General features: G+C 41.2%; 1 protein-coding gene across 17 annotated transcripts in view; it reads right to left on the bottom strand.

The window, feature by feature from the left end:
- The window catches only part of DOCK3 (dedicator of cytokinesis 3), a 687,722-nt gene that overhangs the window by 136,503 nt on the left and 537,238 nt on the right, over window positions 1-13,981 (bottom strand). For all 17 annotated transcript variants that reach the window (XM_005547251.5, XM_005547256.5, XM_005547252.5 and 14 more), the window contains exons 20-21: window positions 12,237-12,320; window positions 11,076-11,176 (exon numbers count right to left, since the gene is read on the bottom strand). In XM_005547251.5, coding sequence (XP_005547308.1) covers window positions 11,076-11,176; window positions 12,237-12,320 — 185 coding nt within the window. The remainder of the gene's footprint in view (window positions 1-11,075; window positions 11,177-12,236; window positions 12,321-13,981) is intronic.

The raw sequence follows: 13,981 nt of genomic DNA, 5'->3' as shown, positions 1-13,981 counted from the left end.
AAGAAAGAAAGAAAGAAAGAAAGAAAGAAAATGGTGATTTCTTATTGCTTTAATGGTCTTATTTATTTTTTTCTTTGAGACAGACACTTGCTCTGTCAACCAGACTGGAGTGCAGTGGCGCGATCTCAGCTCATTGTAACCTCTGCCTCCAGGGTCCAAGCAATTCTTGTGTCTCAGCCTCCCAAGCAGCTGGGATTACAGGAAGGGGAGGATACACCACCATGCTTGGCTGATGTTTGTATTTTTAGTAGAGATGGGGTTTCACCACGTTAGCCAGGCTGGTCTCGAACTCCTGGCCTCAAGTGATCCACCTGCCTCAGCCTCCCAAAGTGCTGGGATTACGGGTGTGAGCCACCATGTCTGGCTTGCTTTAATGGTCTTAGATAACCTGTGTTTCTCACATTTGTTTACTAGTTATATAAACTCCTTTATGAACTGTCTTTTTATATTCTTTGACATTTTTTTGTGGGTGCTATTTTAGCTATTCAAATGTTTCTCATGGAAAAAACAAGACATTTTTAGCAGCTTTACCATCATTTCCTAGAAGTAAAAGTATAGCAACTATGTAACAAACTATAGTTTGAAATATCAGCTGAAAGCCCACAGCTAACATCAAACATAATGGTAGAAGACTGAAAGCTTTTCATCTAAGATCAGAAACAAGATAAAAATGCTTGTTTTTGACATTTTTATTCAACATAGTACTGGAAGTCCTAGCCAGTAACATTAGGCAAGAAAAAGAAATAAAATACATTCAAATTAAAAAGGAAGAATAAAATGCTCTGTTTTCAGATGATACAATCTTATATGTAGAAAACCCTAAAGAATCCCCCCAAAAAACCTGTTAGAACTAATAAATAAATTCAGTAAAGTTGCAGGACACAAAATCAACACAAAAAATAAAATACATTTCTATATGCTAAAAATGAATAATCTGAAAATGAAATTAAGACAACAATTCCATTTACAAGAGCATCAAAAAGAATGAAATACTTAGGACATATTTAAGGAGACAAAAGAGTTTTATACATGTTGCTTAAAGAAATAAAAGATAGCAATAAATGGAAATATATCTTATATTCATGAATTAGAAGGTTTAATATTGTTATTAAAGATGTAAATGCTACCCAAAGTGATCTACAGATTCAATGCAATCCCTAACACAATTCCAACGGTATTTTTTGAAGAAAAAAAAAAGTCCATCCTAATATGGAATTACAAGTGACCTGGAATAGCCAAAAGCATCTTGAAAAAGAGGAACAAAATTGCGGTCTCACACTTCCTGATTTCAAAACATCACAAAGCTACAGCAATCAAAACAACGTTGAATTAGCATAAAGACATATTTATAAAACAATGGAAAAAAATAGGCCAGGAATAAAGCCTCACATATATGGTCAAGGGGCCAAAGTACCACCCTTTTGACAAGGATGCCAAGGCCATTCAGTGGGGAAAAGACAGCTTCGATAAATGGAACTGGGAAATTGGATATCCACATGCAAAAAGAATGAAGTCACACACTTATCTTACACAATATACAAAAATTAACTCAAAATGGATCAAAGACCTAAATGAAAAGGCTAGAATTATAAAACACTTAAAAAAAAGACAGGTGAAAGCTTCATGACATTAGGCAATGATTTCTTGAAAATGACACCAAAAGCACAGGCAACAACAAAAAACAAGGTGGACTACATCAAAATTTTAAAAACTTCTGTGTCTCAAAGGACAAAATCAACAGTGAAAAGGTAACCAAGTGATTGGGAAAAATATTTATAAATCATATAACCGATAAGGGATTAATACTCAGAATATATAAACAACTCCTATAACTCAACAATAAAACAAATAACCTCTTTTAAAAAAATGGGTGAAGGACTTGAATAGACATTTCTCCAAGGAAGATAATTAGGGAAACACAAATAAAAAACATAAAGAAATATCACTCTACACCCATTAGGGTGGCTACTATCAAAAAAACCCCCAGAAACCAGCCTGGCCCTCAATGGCTCTGGAGGAAAGGTGAGTGAACTATTAAGGAGCAATTTGCTCTTACCAATGGCCTCTGGAACCCTGACAGAAGGAGAACCCTCAACTACCACAGATACTTGAGTTGGCAGGGAGAGCTGCTTAGAGAAGTGGTAGGCGTAGCAAACCAGCTGATGTGGAGCCCAGGGGTGTTGGTGTGGGAGTGTCGGCAGTGGTGCATAGCCAGGGATGGCCATCCCCTTAGGCTTGACTTGCTCCCATGGGAGACTTCAGCCCTAGGGGAACTGTTGCTCTTGAACTCTACAGGGCGGTCTTGCTCATCAGATGGGGCTGGTCTATCCTGAGCACTCCTTGATCGGCTGGCCTCTCCTGGGGCCCAAGTCTGGCCATACCTGCTTGCAGGGCAGCCTCAGGTGACCTGCGGGCCCCACATCATAGTTTCTACACAGACCATGCTTGACGGTGGGGAGAGCTCCACTGCAGCGACCCTATGCCACGCACCAGCCCGCATGCCCCCTCCCCATACTGCAGGTTCCCCAGGACCCATGGCAACTCTCCACAATGCTTTACTGGCTTGTGTCTGCACTGGCAGGTTTTGCTTTCCTTTTTCCATTAAAAAGTGGGCTAGCATGTAGGAGTGCAGCCTGCCCCCTGCTCCCACCACCACTGCAGATAGAGCCTTGGTGGGCACAGAGCCAGCCAGCCCTGCCCCTGCCAGTGCCCCACCCTTGCCCTAACACTGTGCAGAGAATAGCAGATCCTCCCCTATCCTGAGTGACCACTTCTGCTTGCAGGACACAGAGAAAGCACCCAGACCTTCAGTGTCCCAACCCTGCACCATCACCACCTCTACTGTGACTGTGCAAAAGTTGCCAGCAGGGGCCCCAGCTCTGCCCAGCTGTGCTGCCTCTGCCACCTTGGTCAACACGTGCAGGGAGGCAGGTACCCCGGCACCAGCACCTGCTAGCACTCTGCCACAGGTGACTCTGCCACAGCTGCTGTACCCACTGCTGCTGGCACATGTGAAAGGGGATAGATCCAGCTGTCACTGCACTATGAAATACTTTGGCTTACACCACCCAGCCAAAGTGAAATGGCCAGCAGTCTGGGAGCATCTCAGCCTACCCAGTACAGTGGATTCCTAACCTTGAGGAGCCAGAGAACAAAGTTGGGGCCCAATACAAGTCTCCAAGTTGTGTTAGAGTGCACAGTCCAGGAGTTAGGAGTTGAGCACTGACCCCTAAAATGTTCCAGGAATGAATCCAGCTGGCTGAATCCACCTTACACCACAATCAAACACTCAAGGTCATCAAATAGGATAAAAGGAAAAAAAAAACCAAAATTCATCCAAAGGACAGCAACCTCAAAGATTGAAGAGTGACAAGCCCACAAAGACGAGAAAGAACCAGCACAAAGACCCTGGCAACTCAAAAAGCCTTCTTTCCTCCAAATGATTGCATCACCTCTCCAGCAAGGGTTCTGAACTGGGCTGAAAGGGCTGAAATGACAGAAATAGAATTCAGAATATGGATAGGAATGATGATCATTGAGCTACAGGAGTATGCTGAAAGTTAATCCAAGGAAGCTAAAAATCATGATAAAACAATGCAGGAGCTGACAAACAAAATAGCTAGTATAGAAAAGCATGTAACTGACCTGACAGAGCTGAAAAACACTCTACAGGAATTTCAAAATGCAATTGCAAGTATTAACAGCAGAATAGACCAAGTTCGGGAAAGAATCTCAGAGCCTGAAGACTGGCCTTCTGAAATATGACAGTCAGACAAGAACAGAGAAAAAAGAATGAAAATGAATGAACAAAACCTCTGAGGAATATGGGATTATGTAAAGATACCAAGTCTACAACTCACTGGTGTCCTTGAAATAGACGGGGAAAACTGAACCAACTTAGAAAACATATTTCAGGATATCATCCATGAAGACTTCCCCAACCTAGCTAGAAAGGCCAACATTCAAATTCAGGAAATGCAGAGAACCCTAGTAAAATACTTCACAAGAAGAACATCTCTAAGACCCATATTCATCAGATTCTTCAAGGTCAAAACGAAAGAAAAAAGTATTAAAGGCATTTAGAAAGAAGGATCAGGTCACCTACAAAGGGAAGCCCATGAGACTAAAAGTGCACCTCTCAGCAGAAACCCTACACATAAGAAGAGACTGGGGGCCAATATTCCACACTCTTAAAGAAAAGAAATTCCAACAAATAATTTCATCTCCAACCAAACTAAGCTTCATAAGCGAAGGAGAAATAAGATCCTTTTCAGACAACCAAATGTTGAGGGAATTTGTTACCACCAGACCTGCCTTATAAGAGCTCCTGAAGGAAGCACTAAATATGGAAAGAAAAGACCATTACCAGCCACCACAAAAACACACAAGTACACATACCAGTGACAATATAAAGCAATTACATAAACAAGTCTGTAAAATAACCAGCTAACATCATAACCGGATCAAATCCACACATATCAATACTAACTTTGAATATAAATGGACAAAATTTTCCATTTAAAAGGCATAGAGTGGCAAGCTGGATAAAGAACCATGACCCATTCTCAGCAAACTATCACAAGAGCAGAAAACCAAACACCGCATGTTCTCACTCATAGGTGGGAACTGAACAATGAGATCACTTGGACTCAGGAAGGGGAACATCACACACTAGGGCCTATCACGGGGAGGGGGGAGGGGGGAGGGATTGCATTGGGAGTTATACCTGATGTAAATGGCGAGTTGATGGGTGCTGATGAGTTGATGGGTGCAGCACGCCAACATGGCACAAGTATACATATGTAACAAACCTGCACGTTATCCACATGTACCTTAGAACTTAAAGTATAATAAAAAAAAAAAAAGAAAGAAAGAAAAAAAAAGAACCATGACCCATTCATATGCTGTCTTCAGAGAGACCCATCTCACATGCAGTGACACAAGTAGGCTCAAAATAAAGGGATGGAGAAAAATCTACCAAGCAAATGGAAAACAGAAAAACAGTAGGGGTTGCAATGCTGATTTCAGACAAAACAGATTTCAAACCAACAAAGATTACAAAAGACAAAGAAGGGTATTTACATAATGTTGAAGAGTTCAACAAGAAGACTTAACTCTCCTGAAGCATATATGCACCCAACACAGGAGCACCCAGATTCGTAAAGCAAGTTCTTAGAGGCCGTCACAGAGACTCAGACTCCTACACAATAATAGAGGGAGACTTCAACACCACACTGACAATATTAGACGTATCATCAAGACAGAAAATTAACAAAGATATTCAGGACCTACACTGGCACTAGATCAAATGGACCTGACAGATATCCTACAGAACTCTCCACTCAAAAGCAACAGAACATACATCTGTCTCATTGCCATATGGCATATAGTCTAAAATTGACCACATAATTGGGACACAAAACACTCCTCAGCAAAATCACTGAAATCATACTCTCTCAGACCACAGCACAATCAAATTAGAAATCAAGACTAAGAAATTCACTCAAAACCATAAAATTACATGGGAATGGAATAACTTGCTCCTGAATAACTTCTGGGTAAATAATGAAATTAAGGCAGAAATCAACAAGTTCTTTGAAACTAATTAAAATAAAGATGCAATATACCAGAATCTCTGGGACACAGGTAAGGCAGTGTTAAGAGGGAAATTTATAGCACTAAATGCCCAAATCAAAAAGTTAGAAAGACCTCAATTTAACAGCCTAACATCAGAACTAAAAGAACTAGAGAACCAAGAGCAAACCAATCCCCAAACTAGCAGAAGACATGAAATAACCAAAATCAGAATTGAACTAAAGGAGATTGAAACACAAAAAACCATTCAAAAGATCAATGAATCCAGGACGATTTTTTGAAAAAAATAAAATAGACTACTAGCTAGATGAATAAAGAAGAAAAAAGAGAATATTCTAATAAATACAGTCAGAAATCAAAAAGGGGATATTCCCTTTGACCCCCACAGAAATACAAATAACCACAAGAGAATATTATGAACACCTTTATGCACATAAACTAAAAAATCTAGGAGAAATAAATTCATGGACACAAACACTCTCTCCCAAGAGTGAACCAGGAAGAAATGGAATCCCCAAGCAGACCAATAATAAACTCTGAACTTGAGTCAGTAACAGCCTACCATCACCACCACCACCACCACCACCAGCCCAGGACCAGACAGATTCACAGCCGAATTGTACCAAATGCACAAAAACATGAGGCCAGCAGCTGGGCGTGGTGGCTTATACCTGTAATCCCAGCACTTTGGAAGGTCGAGGCAGGCAGATCACGAGGCCAGGAGATCGAGACCATCCTGGCCAACATGGTGAAACCCTGTCTCTACTAAAATACAAAAAAAAAAAAAAAATTAGCCAGGCATGGTGGTACACACCTGTAGTCCCAGCTACTCAGGAGTCTGAGGCAGGGGAACCACTTGAACCCAGGAGGTGGAGGTTGCAGTGAGCCAAGATGGCACCACTGCACTCCAGCCTGGCGAAGCGCAAGACTCTGCCTCAAGAAAAAAAAAAAAAAATGAGGCCAGCATCATTCTGATACCAAAACCTGGCAGACACACAACAACAGCAAAAAGCTACAGCCCAGTATTCTTGATGAATATTGATGCAAAAATCCTGAACAAAATACTGGTAAACCAAATCCAGCAGCGCATCAAAAAGCTTTTCCACTACAATCAAGTAGGGTCAAGTGGGGTTTATCGGCCGGGCGCAGTGGCTCAGGCCTGTAATCCTAGCACTTTGGGAGGCCGAGGTGGGCAGATCAACTGAGGTCAGGAGTTCAAGACCAGCCTGGTCAATATGATGAAACCCCATCTCTACTAAAAACACAAAAATCAGCCGGGCGTGGTGGCATGTGCCTGTAGTCCCAGCTACTTGGGAGGCTGAGGCAGAAGGATCACTTGAACCCAGGAGGTGCAGGTTGCAGTGAGCCAAGATGGCACCACTCCACTCCAGCCTAGGTGACAGAGTGAGACTCTGTCTCAAAATAAATAAATAAATAAAACGTAGGCTTTATCTTTGGGGTACAAGGTTGGTTCAACATATGCAAATCAATAAATGCGATTCATCACATAAACAAAACTAAAGACAAAGCCCCCTTATCTCAATGGATGCAAAAAAGGCTTTTGCTAAAATTCAATATCTCTTCATGTTAAAATCTCTCAATAAACTAGGTATTCAAGGAAGATGCCTCAAAATAATAAGAGCCATCTATGATACACCTATAGCCAACAACACACTGAATGGGCAAAAGCTGGAAGCATTCCCCTTGAAAACTGGTATGAGACCAGGATGTGCTCTCTCACAACTCATATTCAACACAGTATTGGGAGTCCTGGCCAGGGCAATCAGGCAAGAGAAAGAAATAAAAGGCATCCAAATAGGGTGACAAGAAGTAAAACTATCCCTCTTTGCACACAATATGATCCTATAGCTAGAAAACCCCACAGTCTCAGTCTAAAAGCTCCTTAATCTGATAAACAATTTCAGCAAAGTCTCTGGATACAAAATCTACGTGCAAAAATCACTAACATTACTATATGCCAACAACAGTCAAGCCAAGAGCCAAATCAGGAATGAAATCCCATTCACAATTGCCACAGCACACACAAAATACCTAGGAATACAGCTAACCAGGAGGTGAAAGATCTCTACAAGGAGAACTATAAAACACTGTTCAAAGAAATCAGAGATGACATGAACAAATGGCAAAACATTCCACACTCATGGATAGGAAGAATCAACATCATTAAAGTGGCCATCCTGCCCAAAGCAATTTATAGATTCAGTGCTATTCCTATTAAACTACCATTGTTATTCTTCACAGAACTAGAAAAAAAATTGTTTTAAAATTCATATGGAACCAAAAAAGAGCCTGAATAGCCAAGGCAATCCTAAGCAAAAAGAACAAAGCTGGAGGCATCATGCTACCTGACTTCAAACTATACTACAGGGCTACAGTAACCAAAACAGCATGGTACAAAAACAGACACGGTGGGTGGATCACGAGGTCAGGTGATCAAGACCATCATGGCTAACATGGTGAAACCCCATCTCTACAAAAACACAAAAAATTAGCCAGGCATGGTGGCAGGTGCCTGTAGTCCCAGCTACTTGGGAGGCTGAGGCAGGAGAATGATGTGAACCCGGGAGGTGGAGCTTGCAGTGAGCCGAGACCGTGCCACTGCACTCCAGCCTGGGCGACTTAGCAAGACTCCATCTCAAAAAACAAACAAACAAACAAACAAACAAAAACCAAAAAAAACCCCCAAAAAACCAGACACATAGACAAGCAGAACAAAATAGCGAGCCCAGAAATAAGGCTGCATACCTACAACCATCTGATCTTTGACAAAGCTGACAAAAACAAGCAATGGAGAAAAGGGCTCCCTATTCAATACATGGTGCTGGAATAACTGGCTAGCCATATGCAGAGTATTGAAACTGGACCCCTTCCTTACACCACATACAAAAATCAACTCAAGGTAGATTGAAGACTTAAATGTGAAACCCAAAACTATAAAAACCCTGGCAGACAACCTAGGCAATACCATTTTTGACACAGGAATAGGCATAGGTTTCACAACAAAGCCGGAAGTAATTGCAACAAAAGCAAAAATTGACAAATCAGATCCAATTAAGCTAAAGAGCTTCTGCACAGCAAAGGAAACTATCAACAGAGTGAGCAGACAACCTATAGAATTGGAGAACATTTTTGCAAATTATGCATCTGATAAAGGTTTAAGATCTAGCAACTATAAGGAACTTAAATTTATTTTTAAAAAACCCCAAAAGACCCCATAAAAAAGTGGGCAAAGGACCTGACTTTTCAAAGGCCAACAATCATATGAAAAAGGTTCAACATCACTAATCAGAAAAATGCAAATTAAAACCACAAGATACCATCTTGCACCAGTCAGAATGGCTATGATTAAAATGTCAAAAAAGAACAGATGCTGGTGAGGTTGCAGAGAAAAATGAATGCTTATATACTGTTGATGGGAGTGTAAATTAGTTCAACCATTGTGGAAAGCAGTGTGGCAATTTCTCAAAGACATAAAAACAGAACTACCATTTGACCCAGCAATTCCAATACTGCATATAAGCCCAAAGGAATACAAATTGTTCTATCATAAAGACACATGTGTGCATAGGTTCACTGCAGCACTGTTCACAATAGCAAAGACATGGAGTCAAGCTAAATGCCTATCAATGGTAGACTGGATAAAGAAAATGTGGTACATATATACCATGGAATACTACGCAGCCATAAAAAAGAATGAGATCATGTCTTTTGCAGGAACATGGATGAAGCTGGAGACCATTATCCTTAGCAAACTAACACATCAACAGAAAACCAAATATCACATGTTCTCACTTATAAGTGGGAGCTACATAATGAGAACGCATGGACGCATAGAGGGGAACAAAACATACTGAGGCCTATCGGAGGGTGGAGGGTAGGAGGATGGAGAGGATCAGGAAAAATAACTAATGGGTACTAGGCTTAATACCTAGGTGATGAAATAACCTATACAACAAACCTCCATGACACACATTTACCTATATAACAAATCTGCACATGTACCCCTGAACTTAAAATACAATTAAAAAACAAACAAACAAAAAAACTCCAGAAAATAGGCTGGGTGTGGTGGCTAATGCCCATAATCCCAACACATTGGGAGGCTGGAGGAGGAGGATTGCTTGAGGCCAGGAGTTTGAGACCAGCCTGGGAAACATGGTGAGGCCCCTTCTCTACAAAAAATTTCTTAAAAATTAGGCAGGCATGGTGGCATGTGCCTATAGTCTCAGCTACTCAGGAGGCTGAGAGAGGATGATCACTTTAGTCTGGAAGTTTGAGGCTGCACTGAACTATGATCATGCCAGGAAAAAAAAAAAAAAAAAACAAAACCCAGAAAATAGCAAGTCTTGGTGATATGTGGAGAAACTGGAACCCTTGTGCACTGTCAGGATGTAAAACAGTGCAACCGCTGTGGAAAACACTATGGTGTTTCCTCAAAAAGTTAAACATAGAATTACTATATGCAGCCATCCCACATCTCTGTATACACCCCAAAGAAGTGAAAGCAGGGTCTTGAAGAGATATTTGTACACCAGTGTTTATAGCAGTATTTTCAATAGTCAAATGGTGGAAGTAACTCAAGTGTCCACAGATAGGTGAATAGATGAATTTAAAAATGTGGTAAATGGCCAGGTGCGGTGGCTCATCACACCTATAATCCCAGCACTTTGGGAGGCCAAGGCAGGTGGATCACAAGGTCAGGAGATTGAGACCATCCTGGCTAACACGGTGAAACCCCGTCACTTCTAAAAATACAAAAAATTAGCTGGGCGTGGTGGTGGGTGCCTGCAGTCCCAGCTACTCGGGAGGCTGAGGCAGGAGAATGGCGTCAACCCGGGAGGTGGAGCTTGCAGTGAGCTAAGATTGCACCACTGCACTCCAGCCTGGGCGACAGAGCAAGACTCCGTCTCAAAAAAAAAAAAAAAAAAAAAGTGGTAAATATATACAATGGAACATTATTCAGTCTTAGAAAGCAATGAATTCTGACCCATGCTAAAACATGGATGAGCCTTGAAGACATTATGCTGGGTAAAACAAGCTACCCACAAAAGGACAAATACTGTGATTACACTTACATGAGGTACCTAGAGTAGTCAAACTCATAGAGACAGAAAGTAGAATAGAATGGTGGGTGCCAGGGGATAGGGGAGGGGAGAATGGAGAGTTATTTTTAATGATTACAATATTTCAGTTTTTTAAATGAAAAGAGTTTTGGAGATTATCTAGAGTTCTGGTGATGGTTTTACAATGATGTGAATGTACTTAATGTCACTGAACACTACACTCAGAAAATGGTTAAGATGGTCAATTTTATGTTATGTGTATTTTATCAAAATTACAAATATAAAGTTTTTAAAAAGTCAGCTGAACTTTTTAAATGGTGGTTGCAGTTAAACTTTTTTAAAGCCTGTATTTCTACTCAAACACAAGTCCTAATGATGATACCAAATGGAACTTACTTGTATGCCAGAGCTCCAGCAAAGTGCTTTTGGATATATGTGTCCATCACAGGTCGAAAGTGGAAATACTTGATGTCTCGGAGCAGGTTGATGATGAACACCTGGGAGATATGGAGAGTAAGCCACCAGGGTTCACTGGAGGCCTCAAATCTATCCCTAGCAGGAAACACAGTCTTCCTTCTCCAAGGAATGGCAAATTGTCAGTGCTTTCCTCTAGCATTCCTCATGGGTAGTGAATGTAAGATTTCCATTCTGTGTCTGTACTTCTGTCTTGTCTTTTCTCTAACACCCCAGCCTCCTAATTCAGACCCAGGCTCATCAGTCTCTTCCTGTATTTACTCTGAGCCTCTCCCTTCACAATAACGCTGGGTAGGGAAAGGCAAAACAGTATGTGTGCAGATGGCATAAACAATAAGGTGTCCCCCAAAACTTGGAGAAGACAGGAGAAAAAGCTTGTCCTCTGAGCCAAATCAGCCTATGAAAGGCTGTGCCCTTCAGAAATGGGGCTGGTGGACAGGGAAGTTAGGATGAAGAAGAGCCAGAGGGGCAAACTATGCAAGTACTCATTCCAACTCTCACCTCTGCTCCCCATCTCTCAGAGTATCTGGCTCTCTTTGAATGTGTGGCTCTCCAAGGGACTGGATATATTACGCAAAATGCACTAAACATTCAAATCCCTGTCCATTTTCATTAACCAACCTTCTGAGACTCTAGTTCTGAAACAACTGCACAGATTCTGGACCTGCACAGGTCTCTAGAGACCAGCATTGGTAAGTCTCTGCTTTTCATGATGGTTATAACCTACTCTGTAAGCGAAAAAATAGGCCATCTGATTTCTTGTATTACTCTCTGGGTTTCTGACCTCATGGAGGTCACTATTTCAGGGGCCAGGCATACTGCAATAGTGATGAGATGGAAGATCCAGAAACTATAAAGCCAAGGTCTGGACTTGATCATGTTGGATTCTTCAAATTTGATCTGCCTGGTTGGTTGCTTGGTCTTCCTTGGGCGACACTCCTTAGTCCCTTTTCTATTGGAAACAGCTACATCTTGTGCTGATTCACTCTAATAAATTGCTTCCCTTAAATTTTCTGAAATATATGAATAATTAATATATATAGGAATAATTAATAAAAGTAAAGAGTCGGGAAGGTGACTTACCAGAGACTGGAAAACCAACAGGCCGTACTTCTCTGTATTATCATCCAAAATCACAAAGAGTGTATCTAAGATGTCCTGCAGAAACTGAAACAACATAAAAAGCAGAGGGTTCATGTCTCAGGACCTTACATGCACAAACTTCCATAAACCAATGAATTTAACTTCCAATAAAAAAGTGAAAGATCTCTTAGGATCTCAAAATACTACTTAAAAATCATCTAGTACCCTGACCCTCCACCCAGCTAAGTGATAACTAGGTGGACTTGGGGTGTTGGCTTAATAGCCCAAAGGGCCCCAAGAAAGACTTAGAGAGGCTCTTCCCGTTCGGTGGGTGATACATGTCTAAGGAAAGGGCAATGACCTAAAAACCACAGAACACCTATGCAGAATAGCAATTTTGAAATAAAAACAATCTAAGTGATACTGATGCTAAATTTATTTTGAGAAAAAGAGCTCACTTTACTGGTATCCCCAAAAGTTCAGTAGTCTCTTGCTCTCTACTGTGGCCTAACTATATAGAGTATATTTGGATAAGGGTATGGCAAACTAGGCTTTACCTACAGACATTATTTTTTGGTCTAAGAATTAGTATTACAGGAGAAGGGAGAATGCAGTCAATGAGGGCTGTCAGTGGGGGTAAAAAATGTGGCAGTATTTTTGTTGTTGTTTGAGCATGTGACTATTTTTTAGATGCAAAACAAAGGAAGAGAATAATAAATATTGACGGACACTTGCAGCCTTTAAAACTCAAGTATATCCTTCTTCCAGTTTATAAGATACAATGTTTACAATTCATTTCTGAAAAATATGAGGCAGAAGGTGTAGATAGGGGTAATAATGATGGGTCAGGACTAGCCATGGGTTAACAGTCTTTGGGGCTGGGTTGGTTCTTTATACTGTTCTATATACTTCTGCATATGCCTGAAATCTTCCAGTAAGAAGTAAACATATTTCAAAATGCTAGCACATTCTCTTTACATTCTCTTCTGTGGGGAAAAGAGAGATCAGACTATTCCTGTGTCTATATAGAAAGAAGCAGACATAAGAGACTCCATTTTGTTCTGTATTTGAGATGCTGTTAATCTGTGACCCTACCCCCAACCCTGTCCTTGCAAGAGACACGTGCTGTGGTGACTCAAGGTTTAATGGATTTTGGGCTGTGCAGGGTGTGCTTTGTTAAACAAATGCCTGAAGGCGGTATGCTTGTGAAAAGTTATCACCATTCTCTTAATCTTAAGTACCCAGGGACACATACACTGCCAAAGGTCGCAGGGACCTCTGCCTAGGAAAGCTAGGTATTGTCCAAGGTTTCTCCCCATGTGATAGTCTGAAATATGGCCTTGTGGGAAGGGGCCTGATCGTCCCCCAGCCTGACACCCGTGAAGGGTCTGTGCTGAGGACTAGTATAAGAGGAAAGAAGGCCTCTTGGCAGTTGAGATAGAGAAAAGCATCTGTCTCCTGCCCGTCCCTGGGCAATGGAACATCTCGGTGTAAAACCTGATTGTATGTTCTGTTTACTGAGAAAGGAGAAAACTGCCTTAGGGCTGAAGGTGGGACGTGCTAGCGGCAATGCTGCTCTTTATGCACTGAGAAGGTTTATGGAGATGTTTGCAAATGCATATCAAGGCACAGCACTTTTCCTTAAACTTATTCATGTCACAGAGATCTTTATTCATATGTCTTACTGCTGACCTTCTCCCTATTATCCTGCCACTTCCCTTTTTTCTAAGATGATAAAGATAATG

Source organism: Macaca fascicularis, chromosome 2 (assembly GCF_037993035.2).
Source record: "Macaca fascicularis isolate 582-1 chromosome 2, T2T-MFA8v1.1".
NCBI lineage: Eukaryota > Metazoa > Chordata > Mammalia > Primates > Cercopithecidae > Macaca > Macaca fascicularis.
Note: the sequence above shows the minus strand (reverse complement) of the source record. Positions and strands in the feature narration are given on the sequence as shown.